The 27674-nt window shown below is 29.3% G+C and overlaps 2 protein-coding genes across 8 annotated transcripts in view; one reads left to right on the forward strand and one right to left on the reverse strand.

The window, feature by feature from the left end:
* The window catches only part of LOC129959980 (myotubularin-related protein 2-like), a 35072-nt gene extending 31926 nt beyond the window's left edge, over nt 1-3146 (forward strand). Inside the window, exon 13 of the mRNA XM_056072935.1 lies at nt 2472-3146. Coding sequence (XP_055928910.1) covers nt 2472-2618 — 147 coding nt within the window. The 3' untranslated portion in view covers nt 2619-3146. The remainder of the gene's footprint in view (nt 1-2471) is intronic.
* LOC129959982 (nephrocystin-1-like) overlaps nt 2133-27674 on the reverse strand; it is a 55276-nt gene continuing 29734 nt past the window's right edge. For 5 of the 7 annotated variants that reach the window (XM_056072939.1, XM_056072941.1, XM_056072940.1 and 2 more), the window contains 8 exons: nt 26908-26981; nt 26417-26484; nt 24811-24910; nt 18596-18705; nt 15644-15717; nt 15511-15555; nt 15158-15274; nt 6879-7417 (listed from right to left, as the gene is read on the reverse strand). In XM_056072939.1, the coding sequence (XP_055928914.1) occupies nt 7268-7417; nt 15158-15274; nt 15511-15555; nt 15644-15717; nt 18596-18705; nt 24811-24910; nt 26417-26484; nt 26908-26981 (738 nt within the window). In that variant the 3' untranslated portion in view covers nt 6879-7267. Of the gene's footprint in view, nt 2198-6878; nt 7418-15157; nt 15275-15506; nt 15556-15643; nt 15718-18595; nt 18706-24810; nt 24911-26416; nt 26485-26907; nt 26982-27674 lie in introns of those variants that run through there. The other 2 variants (XM_056072942.1, XM_056072943.1) reach the window with 2 other exon arrangements.

Here is a 27674-nt window from a genome sequence, read left to right on the forward strand (position 1 = left end):
TGTTTTAAGTTGTAATTTTAAGAATTAATCATTAATAGATGTAATATTTAAGAAGTTTATTATATGCAATTGAGTTTTCTCTATTAAATACAATTGAGATTTTTTAAGACACAAGTACTAATTAAAAACAATTGTGTTAATTTTATGTAATAATAGAATAATTCCTTCTTATATTAAGTATCAGTTGTGTGTATCAAAAATAATGGTTTATTTATACAATTTCAAAAGACAGAATACAGTACCATCCTTAACATTCATGTGAATACTTGAAACAATTAATTTACTTTTTATAAGCAGTATTTTCCAAAATATAAGATACTCGGAACTTTATGCATTGTTAAAAGAAAATTGGTAAACAATTTTCAAATGTCACTGGACAAAAACTTAAAATAAATACATAAAAGAAAGTTGTTTTTCATAAAAAGCAAAAGAAAATTATGGCAAACAATTTATTCCTAAAATGGTAATATAAAATCCGAATTATATATATCATCAAAATGTCTACTCGCTACAATGAATAACCGTCTAACGCTAACATAATTTTAAGTTTAATGTATGCCTGCAATCAAAAAGTTGCAACTCGGAAAATACTGCTAATAGAGAGAAACAAATCGTTTTAAGTACTTACGTGAAAGTCGGAGATAATACATATTCTCTTCTCTGTATTCCACTGTTAAATTAGAAATATTTGCACGAATCTGAAACGCAAAAAGTTTAAGAATCCAATACATGCGAGAGGTAACTGATTGATTAGGAAACTGATTGACAACAGTAGCGAGTGGCCCATCGCTTATTCTCGAGTCGTAATGGCAGAAAGGGTCAGTGTGCATGCCCATAAATCGATTTTATTGCTATCTCGGAGGCCCCGTACAAATTCCCTAGATCTTAATCTTTGTGGAAATCTGTGGAACATCTCATTTGACACATCTAACAGAAAGATCCCCCACCTAGGAATCTTTCTTCACGAGTTTCGTGATGGTAGCAAATGCATATCTCTGCCTTACATTCATTAACTCCAAGCCCCATTACTTATTTTACTGTTGTTTTGGTTATAAGATGAGGTTATTCCGGCTATTTAATAGGTGATCATAATAATTTGACTCAACTGTGTATAATATATGTTATGTAATGTTATATATTATTTTATCATTTTTTTTTCAAAATATTTTTAAACCAGTCATTTTTGGCTGCATTCATTTGCATTATAATGCATTCATTTTAAAAAAAGTTTCCAGATATATTTTAACTTTACTTTTATTGTATAATTAATCAAATATATTCAAATATGCAGAATACTCTAATTAATGTGATAAGCTTAAATCATTACACTACATTACCTCTGAAAAATATAAATATTATGGTTTTGATATGAAACTAACAAAATGCATCTGCCCATCCATTTATAAGGTAGATTATTTTCATAATGAAATTGAAATCACTCCTACGAATTCATATGTTTCAGGGTGTTTAGCATCATTAAAAGTTATTAAAAATTACTGATTTTTTAATATAACGGCTTGAAAAGTGGTATTCTTTTATCCAGATGCTTATATTTTCCATCTGATGGAGGGGGGTGAGATCCATTTTATCATGCTGTATCTGCCGTATTATAGGTTGCATTTTCTTCGCGATATCGGAATTAAATAAAGTTAATGAATTAATATACTGCATTTAAAAAAATCTAAACAGTTTTCATAACTTCCTTTATTTGATTTTAAAAATATTTTGTGGCACTAAAAAATTCTTATATAGTTCTATTGGGGATATCAATCCTTGTTTAAAACCCTTGCATAATAGCAGACTTAATCAAATAATTTGCTGTAATTTATTTTAGGATGCACAAATAGTTGCAATTAATCTGATGTATTCAGATACTTTTTTTTAAATTTGCATATTTTTCATACATGAATAACAATACTATTGGCATTCCTGTTGTTATGATTGCAAGTTTTTCTTATATTTAAATAGTTATTTTTTTTAATATTATGATGACTATGAAAGACAGAAGCATTTTGTAATATAATTACAATTACACAGTATTCTTAAAAATGGAATAATGTACTGAACAGTTTATTTTCCAACCAAATAAATGGAATTACTTTGTCATTTTTCTAATGAGGTTCATGACTTTATATATTTCTATACTGTTTTATTTCTCTGGGTGCTGTCCTTTTCATTCATTCATATCCATGCTTCTCTGAAAAAAAAATTTTTTTTGAACTTTTCCAAATGTATGTTGTTTATTGGTCAGCGTTCATATATTAATTAAGAAATATTTAATTAAAAAAAAATTCAGTTCGAAAGAATTGTACTCTGAATTATACCATGACTTTTAATGCATTTTAATTCTCTCTGATATTAACTTAACTTTTTAAAAACCATTTTCAGAGTGGCAATAAATAATGTACATTTTTTAACATAATAAAATGCATTTATTTTTGAATTGTAAGAGTACTCTTTCTTTTTTATAGGAACCAATTCATATTCGTAGTAGGGAATTATTAGCAGTAAAGGCTCAGCTTTTACGTAAAAAGGAAGAACAGAAGAGGGAGTTAGAAGTCAAAAATGCCCGTAATCTTAATTCACCTCCTCATTTATCATCTCCTGTGACTGTATAACATTTTTCTGTTTATAGTTGTTGCCTCAATTTAAATTGATAACAATGAAAATATGACATAATCTGTGTATAATATATATATTCACATTCTATAGTTTTTTAAATATTTAAAATATATATATTTTCTTTCTGTTTTTTTACTATATAATTGTTACGAATGAAACTGCAGCCTTTTAAGGTGCTAGTTTCTTGCTTAAAAATACAATTTTTTACATATTGTTTCTTTAACACATGTTGCTTGAAAATATATTTAAATATGCGCCGATTTATTTCTTAAAACGATTTATTGTCTAGTCGTATAGCTTTAACATGTAAGTGGAATACACATGTATATTAGCTGTTTTAAAAGTTTTGTATTGAATTATTCAAATATCTGTATAGTTCTTGAAAGCAAATATTCATTATACTAAAATCTTATATTGTATGAATTTATAAGGCATGCTATTTAAATTATTCTCTGTTTGGATAAATAAATGAAATATATTTGCATTATTGTATTTAAGACCATAAAAAGAAGCTTCATAAATCCCTGATTTTAATAATAAATTTTCTTAATTATTAGAGCACACTACAAATATGTGCTAATAAAATATTATGAAAAATGAATTAATGTGTATTTTTAATCAGTAAGCGTATTTTATCTACAAGCTAATCGAAATTAGAAACTGTATATGAAAAATTATAACTAGCATTTTATACCTGTTGGACATGGGTCCAGAATACCATGGGTAACTAGTCCAGCTAAAAAGTATGTCGAAAATGGCTGTTACGTAGAATACAAAAATGTAGTATATTTCTTCATATCAAAGAATTTTTCTTTCTGAATATGGTTCCATAATTTGATCGCAGATAGGATAAATTACTGTTATATGAAATCTTGAGGCATCATTTCAAAATGTGATATTTCTTTCATATTCTGAAAGCGGAATCGAAGGATTCACTGCCTCTTTTGAACTCAGTTGATGGAAAATTTTGCCGTCCAGTTTGACCTTTCTCTTTGGGGAAACATTTTGTCATGTATGTGATGATTCAAGAGTTTCAATAATCTGCAAGCAACAAATTTTTAATATTTACTTCACAAAAAGAGTGATATTTTTACTCTTTTGCAGTATAATGGCAATACTGCTCATAAAAAAAAATGGTTGATAATTTACCGATTTTTTTTTCACGTGTATTAACAATGTTTTTTTTTTTTTTTTTTTTTTTTTTTTTTTCTTCTCCCAAGAATAAAACTTTACATTTTAATTTCTATGAAGTAAATAAAAAAAGTTGGTTATAGGTTATTTTAACAATTCTTCTAAGCTTTGGAATTATGGAAGATATTTATATTAATTTTTATGATATTTCCTTCTTGTGAAACATTTGCAGATTTTGATTTAAGCAGAGCATTTCTATATCCAAAAGACTGTTCGTACTATTCCAATCAGTGCAATTTCGTTTGTTTCTGCCTGGGCAATCTTATCTTAAAAGGAATAGACAAAATCAGCTTAGGCTCAATCCAAATAAAATTTTGCTCTGATCAATTTGTTTTGAATTTGGACCTTTTGATGTTTGACTTTGTTTCACTCACGAACATATGTATATTATACCGTTTTTATCTTTGCATTTAGAGAGTACAACTATACTCTACTCTACTTGAGCAAATTGCAAGCTGTTAAGTAATTAAAAGCAAAATTAACATTGTTTCAAAAGTGTAGTCGAAAATGAATTAAAATGAAAGTAAACAGGATTTAAAACCTGATTGTGCATTCATGCTTGTTGATTAATTGATAAATATATTTCGATCCAAGAACATGATTTGTTGCTTAATTTCGTACCATACATCCGCAATAATTCATTTACAGTAGAATATTTTTTTACCATTTTTATAAACTTTATGACACATGATGACAAAGAGATTCTCTGTTAAGATATAGCCTGCATGCTTGTCAGTTGAGAACTTATGTTCTGAGAATTATGCCAGGAATTTGCAGTGTGAATCGAAACATCTTGCTGCATTTCCCACTGATAGCTTCGATGCTTAATAAATGACAACATGCTATCCTACAAGGTCTTAATATAATGTTGATATTTGGTGGCCACTAGTAAAGTTCAGAGACACTTGTCCATTATACCGAAAGGTTGTTTGGATCATTACCGAACCACCAACTTGTCTACGGTTAAAAAACACACCAACTTTTCATTCATAAGTTAAGCCCAGCCATCTGGATCATCCAAATCCTACTTTTTTCCCATCGCTAAATATCACTTATTGTGATGCCGGTCCATAGGACGTATAATTTCGAGCACAACATTCTTTGTAACTTTTGATGTTGGTTCAGCTCGATTACTTTTTCATTTTGCTATGAATCATTCATTGTTCATGTTTCCAATATTCTAAGAATCTAATCCAGTAAAATCGACAGCCCTGATAACCTTTGAATTTATTAACAGTCTTTTATTGGGTATTCGCCAGTCTCGGGTGATGATTATCGTGTTTATTCGCTTATAAAAAAATAAAACAATTAGATTTTGATAGTGGCATTACAAAAGTTTTTGAAGGTGTTACAACATTTTTGTAAATCTAATATCGCAATTCTAAATTTTAAAGCCGAATAACGTGAATGTTTAAAATTTTGCATTGTAGAATATGAAAATTAGCTTCTGTTGAATCTACATAATCCTGTTATAGTTTGGTGTTATTAAAGTTGAATATTCTTTTTTAATCATAAGGGAATTCAGAAATGGGCGATTTTTTTCACTGTTTATTTGTTAAACGTGGCTTGCCCATGCCGATAGATTAAATTGAGTAGCTGTGTACCCTTGTCATCGTAACTGCATGATTAGGGTTTGAGGGCTTTAAAAAACCGGTTTTTAAAGTAAGAAAACCGGTTTTCCGGAATGCCTGGATATTCCAATTCTTCAAAAAAGAAAGAAAATAAAATCGAATTTTATCAGTTGGGGCAGCTGAAGGCTTAGGGCGACAAGATGACAATTTATTAACAAGTGAAGGTATATTTGAATTTCTGTTAAATGAACTAAAATATTTGAACACAGAAATAAGTTTGAAATGATTATATGCTTTAGAAGAGCGATTTCAAAAAAGACAAGTAGAATTAGCAGCTCTTTTGCTGTATTTGCAAAATCCACAAAACAGCTCTAGTTCAGCGAAGAAATCTAGTGTACATTTTTTTAGCTTCAAAAACCTAAATTATTACATTATCTGGAAAGATATTGTCTAGAACATTTCCAAATTCTTATGTGGAAACCGATTCTGATGAAGAGCAAATCGAAGAAACTCGAAACATCAGAGTAATACTTTTTTAAAAGAAGCCATGGAAAAATCTATTCATAAGTTTCTTAAAGACCCTGTAGAAAAACTTACAAATCCAAAGGCACTGAAAGCTGAATTTTCATTATTTGAGGCAACGAATAAAATAACAAAACACTTAAATTTGTTATTTGATAGCATGAAACCAAGCTCAGTAGCTAGTGAACGAGTATTTTCCATTTCAGGCAATATTGTGTCCAAAATAAGAGCAAAACATAGCCACCGTTCAGTCGATATTTTATGTTTTTTAAAATCCTATTTTCTTAAGAGAAATTAAAATTAGTGAAAACAATATAAATATTATTCAAAATTTTTGTTTAAGTTTTCATTATTTTGTGTAAGTAATACATATATTTAATCCTTAATTTATATATATATATATGCGTGTGTGTGTGTGTGTGTCGATAATGATTTCGCGTTTTTGTTATTCTATATAACTTAGAGAAAATATTTTCCCCTATTCTATTTTTTTTTTTGACAAAAATTCGAAAACGGCTTTTCAAAAAGTCGGTTTTTGTATAAACCCTATGCATGATTCATCATGGCCCAGTTTCTTTTTGTGGGAACAGTTCAAGAGTCATGCATTTGAAACTGTTTCATCGAAAGAGAAATTCATTACAATATTTTCGGCCGATCAAGGAAAGATCGTGATGTATTCGAGGGCGTTTACCAATTTTCCCTTTGCCGCTATCTGACATGCATTATTGCAATTTTCCCCCCATTAAACTTGTTTTAATTTATACGTCCTAATATTCTCGTGTCTCAACGTTTTCTTTCACACACATTATAAAAATTGTTTTTGATATGTATTATCTGTTAAGTTAGTCTTGTATTCTTTAAATATTCTGTATAAAATCAGTTGATAGTGAAAAGTTATCAGTAATTTTATTCTTCTTTTGGACAAATTACATTTAGTAATGCTATTGTTAAAAATGTTTTGTTATGCCAGTATATAGATTTCTGACTGATATATTAAGATTACACTGATTTGCATTTGTCGAAATAGGAAATTTGTGATAAAATAGGCGAATTTTTGTGATAAAATAGGCCGCTTAGTCAGTAATTTATATTTAATGAGGGAAAAAGGATAAATCTTGCTGGAATTTACACAAATAAAAATTTTCACGTAAGAAGGATTTTAGAATTTATTTTGTAAGTAAAGTACAATTGTTATAAGTTAACATTTGATATTCATAGCATATTTATTTTGAATGTGTATTTTCAACTGAAGGTATTTATAAAATCTTCAGATGTTCCTGAATTTCAAAATGGAAGAAAGGTTAAGGAATTATTTTCCAAAATGCAGCTAAAAATGTCTAACTTCAGATAAAAATAATTCATTAAAATTTTTCTCTTTCGTTGAAATTAATAATGTTTGCAGATATCATCTTCAAAGAAAAAGGTGAAAATTCAAGTTCTTCAGATAAAGGTAATGTTTTTTCTTGAGCTTCTTGAATATGTAGAAGTCTTTTAATTTCAAACTTCCTTGCCTGTGAACAAATAATAAATTCATATCTATAACATTTAATGTGTTCATTTAAAAAATACAGTAGAATGAAAATTAATATATATATCGAATCGAGTTTAATATGAATATTGTGCTAAATTGAAAGGCACTGAAAATATGTTTGAAACGATATTAGGAAAGAAGAGGCGTGATTATAGTATTAGTGAAGAGTCTTGTAATTTTATTCCGACTTAAATGTAAACAGCTTTCTTCATACTCTTTATGAATTAATCCTTTCTTTTGCATTCCAACAGACAGAAATAGCGTTTCTTTTATCTTTATCTAAATTAATATTCACAAGATTAGAAAATAATTTCAATTTATCCGATACTTTTCAGCTACATTTAAGATAAAATCCGTTTCGATGCTATATAAGATCTGATTGCATTTCCAGGCATTCTGCAATCTGACGAATGTATTGTCCATTGATCATAGATTTCTCAAAGAAATCCGAATAATTGCTAAAAACCGATTCCCTTCCCCCTTGAACACGAAGATAATAAAGATGCGACTTCCATTTAATCCTTTACCTGCTTCCTTTCCTTGATGATTGCATATTATATGTATTCCAATTTCTCTGTCTTTCAAAGAATTAACCCTTTGCACTCGGAAAAGTTTGATGCATAATTATTCACTTAATACATGTACTTGTTCATAAATTGTCATTTGTTGTAACTATAGCAAAACAATTCTGTAGCGTAAATAACAACTAAGTATATAGTTGTTATAATTAAAACTCGCTTATTCAGAAGGCTCTGAATCTGTTCTCCCATAGAAACATAACTTCACTAGCATAAAATAGACGAGTTATGCGTTCTATAAAAGCAAAGCAAAACAAAACAAAACAATGTCACAGCTGCTTTCAGTTGGCGCTTTTCTTATATTTATTGTTAACATATTGTACTTGGAGAAGTAATACGTGTGATACAAGAACTTGTTTATTGCTCCGAAAAATAAATACATAAAATTGTTTAAAGTTGAATTTCTCTGAAAAAATGTGTGCATATCTTTTTACCATTCTCTAGGTATTTTTAACAATTACAATATCAAAATGATGCACCGTCTTGAATGGTGAGTGAGAGGCACCATTCGAATGCGAAGGGGATTAATAAAAGTGAGGAGGTCTAAAGGAAATTAATGTGGAAAAGGGTTTTTAAAAGAACCTCCATATCCTTAAATCACAGGAGAAAACCTTTCAAGAATGACTTAAGAAATTAAGGGTAATTTAAGTACATTATAATCAAGGAAATCTTGAAAGGGTTATTTTAAGTTATTTTTTCTTTAGTATTTAAAAGCATAATATATATATATATATATATATCAAGTAAATTAAAAGACATGAAAATGTTGGTTACTTCAGTCCTTAATGTCCTTTAGAATAGTGCACATTAGGGTAGAATGAAAATGACCTTAAAAAAAATTAAGATTTTAGTTTGGTAATAGTGGGAAAAGTTACTTTTTAGGATAAAAAGAATTTTAAAAAAATTGGTTGCAATACTACATGTTGAAGTGCCACAAAGAGCTTAAATTTTGTAAAAATAATAATATTTTTTATGAATTTTTTGTACGCATAATGTTGCAGTGGAAGGTTTTAATTACATATATAAGCATTACAACTAAAAAAAAAATATTAATTACAAAATACAATAATAGTAATAAAATATTTTTTTAATGTCAAATTTTGTGTTCCTTGCTTCTGTATCCTTAATGATTACTAATGTTACAACTGCAAAATGTTTGTTTCTACTTTATATTCACTTGTGAATCAATTTTTGCTCTTGTGTATCCTTCTCTTGCGATTAAACCATAGACATTTTGAGCCGATTCGGTCTCCAATTTTACAGCTCTTTCCACTGCTTGCGTGTGACAAGGGAACCGAGGAAAGTCGATAACCGGGTCCACTATACTATTTGACTCAGCTTCAGATGCCTTGTATATAAATATATCAATATTACCTAAATGGCTATAGATAATATTGATACCTAGTTAGCTACATAATCATATTCAAGATATCTCTATGACGATCTCAAGAACGTTATAGACCCTATTATTAAAAAAAAAAAAAAAAAAATGGGTACTTTGCTGCTCCAGAAAATATCTTTCTGTTCATGATAAGTGATAAACGTAAAATTCAACGAGAACTTGGTTTACGACATGCTTTAAAAACAAGAACAGAAGGTAGAGTTGGAAGGTTTAAAGTTCCAAAAATAAACTTCAATGCAAAGGCAATCGACATAACCTCATGGCTTGAAAATGACGTAATTTAACCCCTTCCCCTTATTAAAACATGCTTCCAGAGACTCTCAAAGTGTTACATATTTCTCTTACAGAAGGATCTTTCTTTGAAGAAATTTTGAGGTTATGTCTAATATAACAGTAGTACTTCATAACGGATTCGTAAATAAACAGTTCAACTTCAAGCAAATCACTACGTTTCCTAAAAAGACATTTGTCTTGTCTTCACTAATTTGGTCTGAGCTGTTTTTACTCACAAAAAAAAAAAAAAAAAAAGCACTTAAACTAACAAATCACTTACATTACTGAGTTACACAATAGGTGGACCGGAGATGCCAACTCAATTGAATTCGGCAAAGTTGCTCACTTGACACCAGCGCTGAAGTTGTCATTACAAGCAGACAAATCTCCGACTCATCTCTATAACACCCGCTACGGCAATGACTCAAGGGTCCTGGATGCCATACCATTGAAATAGTAAAACTGTTTATATATTTCTATTCATATTATAAGGCCTATTTAAAATTTCATATTTGAGACATGTAAAAATCTTGGAAAAAGTTTTTATAAAAATGTGTTTTTATAAATCATTTTATATCCTTGTGGCACCTCAGGATGTACTCCAATATTTTTCATATTTTTAATTTATCTTATCTACACCAAAAGGCAACTTTTCCGCGCTATTACAAATTTAAAAAAAAATCAAAAGTTCATTTTTTAGTTCCACCCTAGTGCACATACTGTAACAAAAAATTATTTACATTCCAAACATCTTATTCTACTGAAGACAGAATTGAAAAGTTTCAGGTGGAATGAAAATCTTCCAATGCCATTCTTTGCACATATGTCCATTATTCTACAGGTTAATGGTATAAGGCAATATTTATTTTTTTTTTGGGAGGGGGGGGGTATACGTTCAGTTAATAAAGAGTATAAATGCGTGTTGGTATACCTTTCCCCCACGAAGCAAACTCTCATCTCATTCTGTGATACTATAATATTCCAATAAAATTATGTACGTTTTTCAACGAATGTCAGTTAAAAGCCAAAGACTATTGTTTATGCATGATACATACAGAAAATAAATGTTTCATCTTTCTCATCTCGTGATGAAGGAATTCTATGTAAAATATGGTATTAATAACTAATCATTAATTTTTAATAAACTATTGGTTTATCTTATTCGGGGATTTAAAAATATTATGCTTAGTTCTCTTGATGAAATAAAAATTTTATATAAAAAGTGTCTGAATAAAATAAATTTTTTGTTAAATTGTCAAGATCCCACTTCAATTGTATCAGAGGGTGATATCATAATTGCAGTTTATTTTACGGGACCAATATATAAAACAAATGCATCAAGACTTGTGTCTGTATTTTAAGATTATGTCTTAAGATATGATTTTTGTGAATTTTGATTAATTCTATAGCACAACAGCGCCACCTACCAAATTTTGTTAACTCGCTATTGTTGACCATGTAACTGTTTCGTAGATTCTGCAAATGTTATATGGATACCAGTTATTAATTTACGCTATCTACTGTTATTAATTTTTACACTGTCATTTTTAGAATGCTGAACTCTGAACTGAATGTTCATATTCCAGTATGAGGATAATTTGAAAAATAAGCCAGAATGACTATTTCTGTATCATTTCTACAAAGCCCCATCTTCCCTGGAAGAATATAGATGCTGAAGTTTTATAGCTAAACAGTTCAGTAAACGCGCTTCCTAGAAGAATGCCTTGAATTCAGAAAACGTTTTTGCGTTCTTCTATATCTAGGACAGCATTATGATTATATACAGCATAAATCGTTAGCATTTCCAAATGATCCTTGCTATGAAATAAGTCATTCTTTTAGAAATTTCACAGTTTGGGCAAAGAATTTCATTTTCTTATTTGGATTCTAGAACTTATCTGTGATATCTTAAAGGTTCAGGTTTTCTTCCATTCCTTTTAAAGTCGAAGTTACAACTATCGACCTATCAAAGTAAACATTACGGGTAATTAGTAAATAGTCTTTCATGGCATGATGATTGGATGATATACAATCGCGGGAAAAAAAAGAAGCCACCCCGATTTATTTTGCAATCAAACATCCTACTTAAAAACTTAAAACTACCATTTTAAAGGTAGTAATGAATATTAAAAAATGCCATGCTTAAAATTTTCGTAGGGGGTTTGTCTACATATTTAAAATTGTACAAACAGTAAAATTTCCTATGGCAACGCACTTTTTTTTTTTTTTTTTTGATGTTATGAATAGATTTCTCATGGAAAAATCTCCCTGAATGGTTATACTTTTGGTTAATATACCATGATTACATAGAAATCAATATATTTGACATTTTCTGTTAAGACATTGTTTCTATAATTAGTTGTGAAAGATTTACATATTCTTTGGACATCCATAATAGTATTTTTTTTGTTATACTTTTAAAGCATTTTTAAACCTTCATTGGTAACATCATTTGCCATTTCATTCATAACAAAATATTTATAACGAAAATTTCAGGGAAATCTAGATTTTTTTCAGGAAAGAAATATGCTGAGCCTGATTCTCCTTTACGTTGAAAGCACTAAAATGTAACATTTTGTTGTATGAGTAAAATATATAAAAATTCAATATATTTTTATTATTTAAAAGAAATACCAGTTTTAGATTCAAAATTAATACCTTACCGATTCAGAAAGAAAAAAATTAACGATTTTTATTCTTTTGCGCTTTATTCCTACATTTTCTTTATCAGTATATACTATCATCATTGCTTACTACTTCTAAATAGACATGAAATGATACACCGCTTTATTTTACAAGCATACAAAAAAAAAAAAAAATAGAGTATTTCATTCATTGATATGTAAATCAGCTTTCTTCTATGTTTTACGGACAAAGTATTTCATGAAGCGACAAGTTAAATCTACATCACAACACAAGAGCGAAAAGAGAAAAGAGTGAACGAAACATTTATCCCTATGATTATAAATATACCAAAGGAGTCTGATAAGGATTTCTTTACACGTGTCGATTTGGGTAAGGGAATTAATTATAGGGATCTTTTAAAAGAATTTGTTTAAATCGACCAATTTTTATCCTTCACTCGGAATGTGGGAACCGCTGATTTAAGCATGTTTACAGAGCTTCTGTAGCATTAATTAAACAAAAAAAGGCGGATTGGATCAGGAAATAAAAGAACATTTTCAAATGAAGTTAATTTGGGCTAAATTAAAATAAAAATTAAGAAATTAATTAGAATTTAATTTATATATATATATATATATGTAATGATATTTTAAAATCTAATTTAAACTTAATTTCCTAATTTTTCACTCAATTCAGCACATACCAACTTCATTTTAAAATAGTCTCTTATGTCCTGATCCCATTCCACTTTTTCTATTTAATTAATTCAACACGAGTTCTAAAATTGCTGAATGGACTAAAAGTCGACAAGTTCCCACACTTCGAGTGAAGGGATAAAAAACTGTCCATCAAGCACATTCTTTTAAAAGATCCCTATAATTCCATTGCCTGTGGTCGACGCGTGTAGGAAATCCTTATCGGAATCTAATGGTATATAAAACCAGGGATAAATAATTTCTCCCTCTTTTACGCTAATCTGCTCTTGTATCTCGCTGTGGGCGGACGTGCCTTGACCGTGCTGCTTGTAAATAAATCATGCTTCCCGGGAGAGAATAAAACGAAGTTAAAGATTCAAAGTTTCCTCTCTCTCCTCGGCCACTACTCTGCTTTCAATATATATATTATATTAATTAACGCTTACTAAATAATGTTTTAATGCCCGATTTTTTAAAATTCCAATTGTGATTATATGTAATAATACAATAATTATAATCACTCCAGATTAATCTTATAGAATTTGAGAATTGTGTAAGAAATACCGTACATTTTAACATACACTAGTAAATTTAAGTAAACACTAATGTCCCTTTTCTTGTTAGAAAATATGGATTTTGTTATCCAAAAATTACTAAGAGAAATAATTTGTCAGAATATTTGTAAAATTAAATAGTTAAATCCTGCAAATTTATAATTACGAAATAAAATTCCCATTTTTCTGAAATTTGTTATATTTTGTAAGTGACATTATATCAGCAGACGAGTAAAAATTCAAGCTTATTTCACGGACACAGACTAACTACCCTCTACATTTAAAAACAACGACTGTTAACAAAATATTATGACAATGAAGATTTTTTTTTTATATTTATTGTCGCTGGCGAATTTTTTAAATATATTTTTATATTACAAAAATGTAGAAAACGATATTTGTTTCAAGAAATGTATAGTCAGCAGCATTTCAATACCAAATAAAAAGTTGTAGATATTTTAAAATTTGTAAATGCGCCACTAAATGCACCGTTTGAGGAGTAATACAGAAAACTTAATATAACTGGAAAACTACCCATAGGAATAAGCCGAAGTTATGCATGTCCCCATAAAATGATCTTGTTCCTTAATTTATGTCAAAATTTAAAATTATTGCAATTAAAAAATTAAATTCTAATTCTATCATTATTTCAATTATTAAAAATGATTTTTTTGAAGTTAAATATGTATGCAAAATCTATAGAATATCTTATCTTTTCATAATAAAAATAGTTTACGTCAATAACTTCGTAAGTTTTTAAAGATATGAATTAAATTTCATAATTTAATTTTAATATTAGATAATCAAAATTTTGTTGCTCTTAATTTCGAAACGAATATGTCTAAACTAATGAAACTTGGTTTCCAGTAATAACTTTTGATGTAGTTTTAAAATTTGATGAGAAAAATGGGTACAGCTATTGGAAATTTTGAAGTTTGCTCCTATTTCAATAAATAGATGGCCCCTTACGAAATTTTTAGGAGTAATTTAAGCCCTTTCAAATGACACTTTTTATAAATGTACCATGAACAATGCCAGAATAAAGCTGGTTGGCTCATTTTTTCTTTTCTGCCACTGTGCATAAACATTTGCATATGATAGTTTTTCTGTACTGAATAAATTTTCATTTCTGAAATAAGTATTTCAATCTAAATTTCTGATTAGTCCCTCTAAATTTTATTTTTAACTCTAAATTCTATCTGCAAATTTTGCAGATAGAATTATGGAACTTTGTATGTGAATAGATGAATATAAGAAAAACATTTTACTCACTAATAGTTTTTCGCTATAGGAGGGGTATAAAAATTTATTTATTTATTTATTAATTTTTTACTATCTCTTTTGACAGAGGCCACAGTATGTTCATGCAATTGCCAACCTTATTTAATGAAATTGAAAGTATATGCTTAGGTGCAATATTTAGGAAAATTTAAGCTTGCTTCCTTTTTTAGGGGGGGGGGCTACCCTACATATTTGCTCATCAGATAGTGATAAGGCATTGATCTCCTAATATTCTCAAATAAAATTTCTTATGAGTATAAAATACCAAATAAGTACAATAATATTCAAATGAAAAAAAAAAATCCTTCTTACATTTTCCAATTCGGATTTTTCAAACTTGAGCGGTAGAATGTTGTTACTATTTGCGATAACAAAAACAGTTTCACAAAATAAATCTCGAAATGTCTTTTTCTTCATATTATCCATTCTCTGAAACAAAAAAGATGTCTTTGATTACAATATTCGATTTATTAATCGGAAAATAATTTTATTTTATTGTGATTTCATTGCCATACACTGATTGCCTCAAAGGCTGTATTAGAAATAATAGTTACAATATTAAAAAAAAAGAATATCATTTAATTACACATGACAAGAAAATGATTAAATAAAGCAATAGTTAAATTCAAAGTTAGTATTAAAAACAAAAAGAAATATCTACCTACTATATCATCTGTATTAAGATTTTTCATAACTGAAGTCCAAGATATCTGAAAAAAAAAAAAAAAAATCAGGGAATGAAGAAGTAGCAATACAAATAAAAAGTAATATTTAACAGAAAACAAAATGTCTGGTTACTCTTAGGGCATCCAGTAAGTCAGGGTCATTTAGAACATGGGGCAGACTTGCAAGAACTGGAGATAAAATTCGTTCTAAAGGAAGAATTATGAAATATTAAAATTTAAAGAATCATTAAAATTGTAAAGGTTATAACACATAAAATTTAACAATCTAAAAAAAAAATAGAAGCCATCTCTAAAAGAAAGAAATAGATTAAATAATATACATAAAGAAGAGTAAGTAACATGTTTATAAGTTTATAGTAACTTATACTTAATGAGCTGTGACATCGTTTCCAAAAGATAAAATTATTTGCTTCTTAAAAAGGAGTTAATAATTAGAATCTTTGAGTAATAACTCAAATGAACGAACAGGCGGAAGTAAACACGTGCACCTCCTTCTATCCGAACAATTAAATATTATGCTGGCATTATTCATGCATTTTACCTAAAGATATCATTTGAGGTTTTGGTTTAAAGTTTGAAATATGGTTTCCGAAAAATTTACAAAATTAAACATTTAAAGAAAAAAATTAAAAGGATCGTTAACATATTGAAATACGTACTAACTTCAACATTTACAGAAGAAACATTAATCCTGCCACTAAAATTTCATCAAATTTTATGCTCGGATGTTATATTTCATCAATCTACAATCATCTGTTTTCAAAATATGAGCGAACATACTTTCGAGTTCCTTATGTTAAAGTGAAATTAACATTCATGTCGGTAGATATTCAGATTGCTATGTTTAACGGAATTGCCGAGTCTAAAACGCGGGTTTACTTTTATAAGTATCAAGTTATGGATAAAGGAATGTCTTTCCCCTTCTGCAGTTTTTTTAGAGCAGTAGCGGTTACTCTTAAAACCGGCTATCTGAAGACAGTGACAGGACATCTGTTTCTTATTGCTTAGCTCTTTCGCTTTGTGAGAATACTCTTCATCTAATACTCTCAGAAGACATTCAAATTGTATTCCTTGTAGTTTCAAAAAGCAGCAAGTCTAAGTGGGAATCATTGACTATTATTCAATTGTCTCTTAAAAGACCATATAAAATTGACGTGAAAATAACAAATTTTTATTTTGATATGAATCTAATTGTTGTAAAAATATTTTTATTACGCTGAACTATAAACTTTTTTCTCGACATTAGGTACGAGAGATTTAATTCTTATATATATAATTTTTATATGGGAATTACATTTATTTGCTGTTCTGTAATTAAAATATTTATATTTGCTCTTTATTATTTTTCTGCTTTAAGACAGATTTGATCTTGTAGTATCAAAAAAAAAATGAAATTATGTTAGAATATTACAATCATTCATTGTATTAAATTTCTTAATTATATATACTGCGTTTTGCATACTTTTTCATTATTCAACATTGCTTCATAATCATTCACAAAAATGCCAAACTTTTTTTAAATTACAGTTAGTCTCCACAGTACTAAACCGTATAAGCAGGGAAGAAATGTCATATGTGTGGCCTAAAAGTTTAAACTTCGTCGCCAAACATATGGATTAAAAGTTTGGTAACTTTTAGGTTTGCTATCCTTAGGGTTATACGCACGCATTCACTCATTCATGCACGCACACACACACACACACACACACACACACACACACACACACACACACACACACACACACGGACCAGAAGAAAGAATTTTATATAACGCAAAATTGTTGCTGTGCCGACGCCTTCACCTGGGTTTATATTTTCTATACGTAGATAAGGGGGGGGATCATAAATACTTTTAAGTAGTATAAAATATATATTTAATATATATTAAGTTTTAAGGTCTTTACCCTAATTTTATTACTACTCTACAAATTTCTTATAAACGACATTTGCAGTCACAAATTTGGGGAATACATACATAAAATTTAGCGAATATATAAATAAAATTTGGTACATAAAGGTTGTTTGAAACTAGTTACATATAGTTGATCGATGCTTAAAAACATTGAGTTTCTAGGTTCATACTGTCTTTTTTAAGATATTAAATTTTATTTTAAGAAATTAAGAGGCAAAATTTTATTTCTTTGGTCACAGTCCTTTGATGTAAATTCTCGTCTTGTTCGAATGTTTCTAAAATGGAAACACGTAACGTCGATGCTTTTATGAAGACAGATGAGGTCAACAAATTCCTTGTTTTGAATTTACTGTTGATTATTGCAATTGTGATAATTTCAGCAATATTCTTCTTTTTTATTATTTTTTGGTGATTGTTTTTTTGTTATTAGTTATTCTACATAAAAAAATAAGGTAAGTATTTATTTTCTAAACAGAATCAGAAAGACAGAAATCCGGCAATAAAAAAATAAGCAACTTAGAAACCGTTTTGATCCGAGAATTATTTTCACCTTCAACCGAACCTGTTCAAACATTTGAAGAAATAACGGTAAAATCTACAATTACTGTAGTCGGTGCAAGTTTGCCAATCTCTGATGTTCCCGGCCGTGTTCATGTCTCCATTATTACTATCTGAAGTACATGTATATTTATTTATAAATTACATCTAAACGAATTATTAGTTTCAAGAAGTTTCGTATATTAGTTTAAAGGGCAAAGTCGACTGAACAAACATATAACAACAGAGGATGAGAAGAAAATTATAGTTACCAGATTCACTTAAACTCAGAATTAATTTATGATTATAAAATCGGTACCCTTGTCATATCCTACAATAATTTAAATCAAGATAACAACTATCAAAGCATTAATGCAGGAAATGTAAAAAAAGTAGATGCTTTATACTTTATGCTGTGAATAAAAGAAATAAGCTCACTTTTTATTAATAATGGGTTTGATTTTAGAAAAAATTTTTACTTTTGAAACCGATAGATTCACGTGCTCACATTGGCTTTTTAACAGAAAATATGTGCAACACTCTGTATTGGAGTCATTCAGCACGAATTTTTTCAATAAAAAAGGAATAAAGTTTTGAAAATAAAATCATAATTACCAGAGCTGTCAAATGAACTTCGTTCCAAAAGGTCCTCTGCTATAATTTTGCGAGATAAAGAAAGAATAGCGATGCAACTCCATGGTCCAATCAAACTCGATGGTAAGAAGCTAAAAGGTTCATAAGAACAAATAAATAAATAAAAAGAAACTCAAATATGTAATAATATTCTTCATGTATTATTATCAATAATAGTTCAAAGTAGTTGTACAATTTCATTAAATAATAATAAATTCATTTTAAAGCCACACACACAGATTTTTTCCCCTTTTACTTTTTTTTTTCATGTCTCCAACATTTTTACGAAATTAACTTGAGAAATATTTCAAGTTATTATTTTTTTTTAATATCATCTGCATTCCATTAGGCCTGCAGTGCCCCCCATCCCCACCCGAAATTATTTTAAAAAGCTGAAATTTCGATTTTTATCTCATTTGCTTACTTTTCCATTCAGAGTATTCAATGATAAACGAAAATGGGGAAAAAAAAATGAAATAGAAACAAAATATAAGAGAGGAAATAAATTTAAAAAAACAACAGAAACGGGCGTTGTGGTTGTTCGGCGAGCAGCCTATGAAGGCTACCAAACTGTCCACAATTGAGGGATTTATCAGATTCAAAGCAACTCTTTATCCCTTTAAATTTAGAGGTATTAGAACTGCATTCATATCAGACATGGCTTGGAGCGCTGCCAAATGATCCTTCTCTTCTTTTTTTCTTTTTCGCTATTCCCATCCAAAGTTCGTCTTTGTTCTCATGACCCCCCCCCCCCATTCCCCGCTTTGTCTGTTTATGAGTTTCGATTTCATTTCTTCAAAACTTATGAATCTGATCTGATCTAGTGAAACTAAATCTGATTTATTGAATATTCATTTTGTTTTGTTAGAGGCCACTCTTAGGTAAAAAAAGCATGTAGATAGTTCTCTAGAATGTTTTACTCAAATGAAAATTTTCGTAAGAAGGCATCAATTATTATTATTTATTACATGTAAAATGATAAATATTGCAGATCATTTATAGCATAACTTATTTGATATTCATTTTTGGATAAGTAAGACATTGTATGTGTGGGGTCTGACACTTTTATTTACCGAATCCTCATATCAACATCACATAATTTTCTATTGATAAAATTACCAGGAATTTATATCATATTTTGTTATTTAACATGTTTGAAACCTAATAAATTTCATACATGGTTTAGAAACTGAAAATTTTGACTACTTTAGGTTAAAGTAGCTTTTGTAAAAAATGCTATCAACTGATTTTTTTGTAGCAGTGTTAATTCTTGAAATGACGAACCGATAATGAGTATATGTTATAAATCTACCAGATAATAACTCGAATAATAGTAGCGAACGACAGTAATTTAATTACTTGAGAGATAGTTCTGAACCAAAATCACTGTATCCTTCATACTATGAAATTATTATGATCAGCGATTTCTGCGGTGGGCAAAGAACTCGTTGGAAGGCGGAGTGGTGATGTTTCTGTCTTGGTGCATGTGATGACCGTATATTGACTTGAAGGAGACCACGTCAACACTTGGAAACAATTTAACTGCGACGTAGACACAGCAAGTCTGAACCAAGAGCCATGGTCTGGGGAGCAATTTCCTTTGATATCAAAAGCCCTTTCTTTATTATTTCACGCATATTGGCAGAACATTTTTTTCATCAGACGTGACAAAACCGGTTGTGCTTCATTTTTATCCCTATTTAAGGGAGCATTTTCTAATATGAAAATGCTCTTCCCCCATACATCTGCTGTCTTTCAAAGTGCTTGCTCTACAGAGTGCCGACATATTGCCTTGCTCTGCGAAATCATCAGATCTTTTTCCGATCGAGCATGAATGGGACAGTGGTAGATGACAAATTCAGCACCATCCACAACCAGCATGGACTGCTGTTGGAATATTGAATTGGAAGATGCGAAGTTGACCATATATTGACCCTTAACTAAAGTTCTATTGCTGATTGGACATCATTATCTTTTATACTTGCAGGCAGCAGCATCGACGAAGCCCTGAACACCTTAAAACTGTTTCTTCGATAAATGAAGCCAGACTTTTCTTGCATCATCTGCCTGAATTTATCGACTGTCTGGGGAACAGCTACAGAATAGAATAAGCCAGGTACAATTGTCTGGTAATGGCTGAATTATTCTGTGAAGCACTTCCACTTTATCAATACAAGGGTTTGTAGTTATTGTAGACTACAACATGAAAGCTTTTGATTACATGAATGTCATTGTGAATCAGTTACATCCGCTCATGGCTCTGTTTTTCCAAAAAATAATAGAATGCTCTAGCAAGGCCAAGTTTCCTGTCACAAAAGTTAGACCGTGTCCGTATGGCTTCAGGAGCAAGAGTCGAAATTCCACCTACTGTCCTGACTGCCAAATTCTCCAGATCTTAATTCAGTCAAGCACTTGCGTGATAGCATGAGACGGTTCTTTCAAGCTCATAACCAACCGATGTGTAATTTATGAGAATTAATAGCCATGTGTTGGGCATTTTGTATTTTTTGCCTAAAAGCGTATAGCACAAATATGCTAAATTCACATCAGCGAGTGCTAAAGTTTTCTGGAAGCTAAAAGTTGACCAACAAGATTTAGAGAGGTAGTAATAATACTTTGGCTCTTCAGTGTATAATAAACACGTTAAGTCCTTAAAAATGTTAAAAAAATTAACTATTAAAAAGTACGGATACCAATTAATACAGCAGGAGAGGAAATGTTCAAAATTTAGCACTTTTTCTTCATAAACAATGATGAATCCAACGTTTAACATAAACATTTACTCTCCAAAAGTACATTATAATCAGCGTAGGTCAGAAGATGTGTCAGCTTCCTGCAACGCTAATTAGTTTTGAGGAAGAAAAATATTTTTTAAAGTTTTCTTTTAATCCGAATATACACGCATTTCAATATTATTACATAATTTGCATACGTTAAAAGTACTTTGAGGCTTGCAAACTAAATAGTTTTGATCGTAAACAAACGTGGCATAAGAAAAGATTTGAAATTAATCTTTCTCTCACTTTCTCATTTGCCTAAAGTTGACCTTCTCGTATGTTGCAAAGATTTAAATGCGATTCTCCAAGACGATATTACATTGGATTTATTTAATGAAATCCATATAATTTGGCAAGAGTAGCCTTCCAGGATCACATTATTACAGATATTTAATCTAAAACTAATTCATTTGAATTAGTTTTAGAAAACTAATCCATTTGAATCTAAATTATATTTTGAAAATTTATTGATTTTACCAGTCACCATGGAATTTGCAGAAGGATCTTTCACCAGAATGAAAATAATAATTTAAAAAAATTACTCGAGATCTAGCAATAGTTGAAAACTATTTATCTCCTGAGGCATTTCATCTCTCGGATTCGAAGCAGCCAAAAACTGAATGATAATACTAAAAATGAATTTGCTTCAAACCTTTTAAGAAATAAAATAAAATAAAAATTACGTATTTGTAACCTCTTGACCGTATTTTAAGAAGCCATTATTTTTGCTCGCTTTATTACCACTTTTCTGCGTGATAGGGATATTACGTATATAAAATAATTTAAATATTTATCATTTTTGCGTATTCTTAATTCCATTCTGCAACAAATTGTAATCCTTATTTGCATGATGTTGGAAATTTTCATCCTAACATTTAGTGAACAAAGTACTCGAAACAGGTGTACTATAAATTGGTTGTTGTAGGCAATTTTTTTCACATCTATTGCGTAATAAGGAATGTAGCTGTAAAATGAAATTATCAAATGTCACAATCATTATAGCGGATTTGAACTTATCATTCCACTGTTTGTTTTGGTTGGAAGGAACGTGACATTTTTTGAATATTTTTTATAACTAATCTCAGATTATTATTATTATTTTTTTTGCTAATAAAAGCGATAATGAGTGAAGAAATTTAGAACAGAGGGACATTGAAGATTTTATACTAAACTTAACATGTAAATTTGCATGATGAAGGATATTTTCATCCTACTGTTTTTTCATTATTTTATATCATACATTTATACTAGGATTTTTTAAAACATTTTTCCTTTAATCTAAAGCATGAATTATATCACCCTGATTTATTTTACAAAAAAAGAAAAGAAAAAAAATAATGGAAAGAAGGATTAAACCCACACTGCAACAAATAAATTTAAAAAATGTAATAATTATTTCGTTATACTTTATTTGTTTCAAGGCCTCTTCAATGTTTTTCTTTCTGGTGGGCCATAACTATGTGAAAAACAATCCTCAATCGAAATTTAGAATGTTACACAAAAAGAAAAATAGATATGCTAAAGAATAAGTATACGTATTAAAGCAGTTGTACCTAATAAATCCCAAAACAATGAGGGGGGGATAGCCTAATTTACGACATTGGATAGAAGAGCGGCGAGTCTGAAAGTAAATCGATTTCTGGGGACATTTCCCTCCCCTTCAAAAAAAGTAATCTGATATATCTAGGTTTGAATACGACGAAAGCTGAGAAAAACGAAATGATAGAGAAAGGACCGAAAATTGCAATTTTTACAAGCTGATCTTGAATTCGAATTGATTCGAGCGAAACTATTTTGTTTTTTGTCACCTCATCTCGTGTCAGTAACAGATTAGAAATATAGTACACTCCCGAGTATCCGGCTCGCGACTAAATGACCTAATTTTCTTTTATCGTAATTAAATGAGGAATGCAAGGCTTTGAATGCCAGCGTCTGCTACGATTCTCCTGCGTGTCATGTGCAAAATACAAGTTGTGACAGGAAAAGAACAGCTTTCTGCTCGTTGCTCATTGTTTCCGTCTGTATGAAACGGACGTCTGATATTATGGATCTTTTCAATAACTGAAAACTGTATGTTTTGACTCTTATCTTAGGGTTACTTTTTCATGTCTGTTCATGCTCATTTATCAGTGAAAAATAAAATCAGTTTGAGTCAGTTTTCTTAAGAATTAGGTCTATGATTTACGTTATATTTCCTGCGTTTAAGTTAGGCATTACAGAATTTATGTTAAAATACGAATTATTTATATCCTTTAACTTACTTTTTCTCTAATAAATTCTTGAAACGTGCAATGCAGTATATAAACTACCGGTACAGAGTCTTCTATTCTATATCGCTTGAAATAAATGGAGGGCTTAGTATCTAATAAGAAGTGAGAAAATACGTATTATAACAGTGAATTTTGATATAAAAACATGTGTCTTATGGCATGGGTGGACAAAGAAACGATTTCATAGAATTCCGGTTTATCCGCCTTTTTATTATAATCAGGTCTGCCCTTCCGCCACATTAGGCCGGATATTCGGGAGTGTACTGTACTCAACTTTAAATACAGAATGAATGCTGTGAATGCAGCTGAGAAAAAGGCAAATCATCCAACTATATAGATTTTCCTAAGCCAATACATTATCTCAGCATAAATCTCAAGATACAACTGAATATATGCCCATCAAGTGGCCACTTTTCTACAGATGACTCGAAAACGTTTGGTTTGCGATGCTGGAAGAACCAGTCGACAGTAATGAGCTTGTACTAAGAAGGGATTTGAAGTGGATTCTCTTAAATGTTAAAGAGTAAAAAGAAAGAAAAGAACCTTCACCACATACATTACAAAACTAGATTTAAGAATAGAACAATAAATCAATTTTTATTTAACATCAAAGTTCAGCCCTAAGAAACTGCGTCATTTATTTATAGTCTCGTTTTAACATTTTTTTTCCCTGTTTATAATCCGAAGAGGAATTTCTATTCTCTAACTGGCAACATTTCAGCCAAAAATAAATAATTTTTTAACGCATATCAAAAAATCGTTTGGAACTCTGTATTATTTGTTAAAAATATTTTTATTTCTGTTTTTTTTTTTTTTTTTTTCATAGTTTGTAAATGAACTGCAATTCTTATCACATATTAAAAATCAAATGTTTTCGTGTATCCCAAGAATTTATTTATGCCCATAGACAGTCTTAACTGCACACATACGTGAGTGTGTGAAAGCACTTGAGCTAGTGCAACCTTCTTTTTGTTTGCTTTTATTTTGTTGTTTAAAAGTTATCTATACTAGTTAACAAACCTTTTCTTTTACATTTCGACTTTTGCTGATTCAAATTTCATTCTCTCTTTATTTATAAAATACTCACACGCATATATAACATTTATTTTATAAATGACGTATAAAAATAATTAAGTTAAAAAATGTTTACCTCATTTGCTGGTTGGAAGGTCTATCGGGATCACAAATCGAAATGACAATGCGAGGGAGTTTTTGCTTATCTTTAATTTTTTTGAAGAAACCTGTAATACCTAAAAGAATTGACGGATAATATTTTATTTTGCACTGTTATGGAAATCATTAAATCGTCGACATAAATAAAACGGAATTGCACTTAGCTTGGTGCAGCATGATCAAATCTATGGCTCTTGCACCAAAAAACAGTATTTGTGAGCGAATTTGAAGAAAACTTATTCTGTAGTTTATAATTCTATTGGATGCAAAGATGTATCGCTTCAGTTTTATGTGTAATTCAAATAAATTTCAATAGACTGATGAAGCCATTTTAATTTTTTGAATTAAAATTATTTTATTAGTTATTTTTGGCAAAAAACACAGAAACAGATGAATGGATAGTCAAAAGTGGAAGGTGTATATTTTCATTAGAAACATTATGAAATAGCATTTTGTGTATGTGTGTGTTTATGAGTAAGAAATTAATCTAAGAAATTTTTATGATCATTCATGCTCACTAAGATAAAAGTTTAAGAGAAAAAATAAGTTAATATTATAGTCAAACCCTCTTTCTCTTTCCCATATGCCAGCTAAACAAAGAGAAGGCATTTTAATCTTAAAAAAAAAAAAAAAAAAAAAAAAAAAAAAAAATCTGACAGTTTTGATAAATTCTCACGTTTTAGACCTCCTCGAGTTCGAAAAAATAGTTTTTGGAATTATAAAATAATTTTGGACATGAGAGTTCAAGAACAAAATGGGCCAGATCAAAAATGGGCAAAATTTTTTAGCAGGGCCAACGTAATTTATTATAAAATAGGAGTCAAATATTATCTTAAATAATAATTATAACATTATTTGATCTTGTATTTCCAATATCTATATTTTGCTATAAATATAGCAATTCTAATATCTTTAAAATTTCTGTGCCATTATATTTTAAAATCTACGGCAGGCCGTTTAGAGCCTCTAAGTGGATCGCATCTGACTTCTGCTTATTAAATCAAATCTGCTCTTGAAACCAGCCAAAATTATAGATGTGTCTTTTGTTGAATGAAATCCGTTAAAGAGTTGACTACCAATCGATTTGTCTAATCATGCGATGTATGAATTTTAGAATATGATTTTCTAATTTATATAAAATTTTAGACTCAGTTGTTTAATTCAAAGAGGTTCAGAAAGCAAACATGATACTCTTTGATATGCCAAGAAACGGAAATCAAAACTCGACATATACGAGGAGAACCACTCATAGGTTTATATCACAGTTTTTCGTCTTATTTAGAGTATTGAATCAAAACACACTATGGCCAAGGTTATTTTAGGTTGTAAACTCATGCTGTTAGTCTGTAGTAAGATCTATGAACTTCCTTTTATACATAACAAATGAAGTGTGAAAATGAAAGAATCTTCTGAATCAGATGTTTTTATATGCATTATTTTATTCAGTACTACAGAAACTCAATAATCCAATTCTATGAATAAGTCAGTCAAAGTTAATTGTAAAAAAAAAAAAAAAAAAAAAAAAAAAAAAACCCTAATAAAATATATTTTCTCAAATACAGAAATATAGTAAGTTACCTTACCTTGTGAATTAGCACGAAGAAAATAAGCAGTAAATGGCTCTGTATCTTGGACTTTCAATATGTTAGTTCTTAAAAGAGACAACAGTTAACTAATGGAAAATGAAAACAACTAACAAATAAAAATTTTATTTTTATTCAACATCAAAAATGAATTAACATCAAAATAACAAAAATAAGAATATAAAAATTGAATACAGAAAGATAAAAAAAAAATTCAGTTTTGCAAACAGGATTACTTTTTTTTAATAATACTTGAAGAGCATCGACAATGATCAGCTCGCATCTTTTAAAAATGAATTAGAACAATAAAAAGTAAATATTTCAAAGATAAGTACTAAAAATCTGCAATATAACGTAATCACGTAACGATAATTTCTATTTCATTTCATGACATATCTGAGAAACAAATAATGTCTTTCCTCTTAGACAACCAATTAATTTTTCCTCCTTAATAAATAAATACATACAAAATAAACGAAATAAATACATACTTGCTTTTGACAGGCTCCCCTGAATCATTTAATAATTTCATGAAGGCCCAACCAGAACACATCTCACCAGAAGTCTGCAGAAATAACATTATAAAAAAGTTATTGATTAAAAATTTTAATGACATTTGTAGCAAAGGTTCTGAATAGATATAAATTACCTGCTTTATTTAAAGCTGACTAGTTTATCCCCAGTATTGGTAGCACTGTGTTAGTTAAAAACTTTTCTTTTTCGGTGTAGACGACAGTTAAAGACGTTAAAGACGACAGTTTATAAGCTTTATTAAATACTATACTACATATTTTATTCGATCATTTGTCTCATTTCATGCAACTTTCAAACAATGATTTTATTCCAAAATAATAAATGTTGATTGGTAAAAATAACGCATTGATTGCAAATAATGAAACAAATGATTTGGTGAATACGAGAAACACTTAAAAAAAATTCTATTCCGGCCATTGCGGAAAGTAGCAGTAGTTCAATGATTTTTTGATCAAAGCTTTGAAATACTGTAAGTTGCTTGGATAGACCACGAGCAATAAAAAATCCCAAACAAACGAGTCTAATAGACAAAAACACGTTAATATACAGGTTGAAACGCGATTAAATCTGTCTATTATATAAAAAAGTTAGTTAAGCACTTTTAGTTAAAAAAGTGCTCACAATAAAATTTAAAAAAAATATATTAAAAAAATAGCTTATATTGTCTTCTAATTTGAAAAAAAAATCACACTTTTAAAATTTTTATTTTATTTCCATATTCAAA

Source organism: Argiope bruennichi, chromosome X2, assembly GCF_947563725.1.
Source record: "Argiope bruennichi chromosome X2, qqArgBrue1.1, whole genome shotgun sequence".
NCBI lineage: Eukaryota > Metazoa > Arthropoda > Arachnida > Araneae > Araneidae > Argiope > Argiope bruennichi.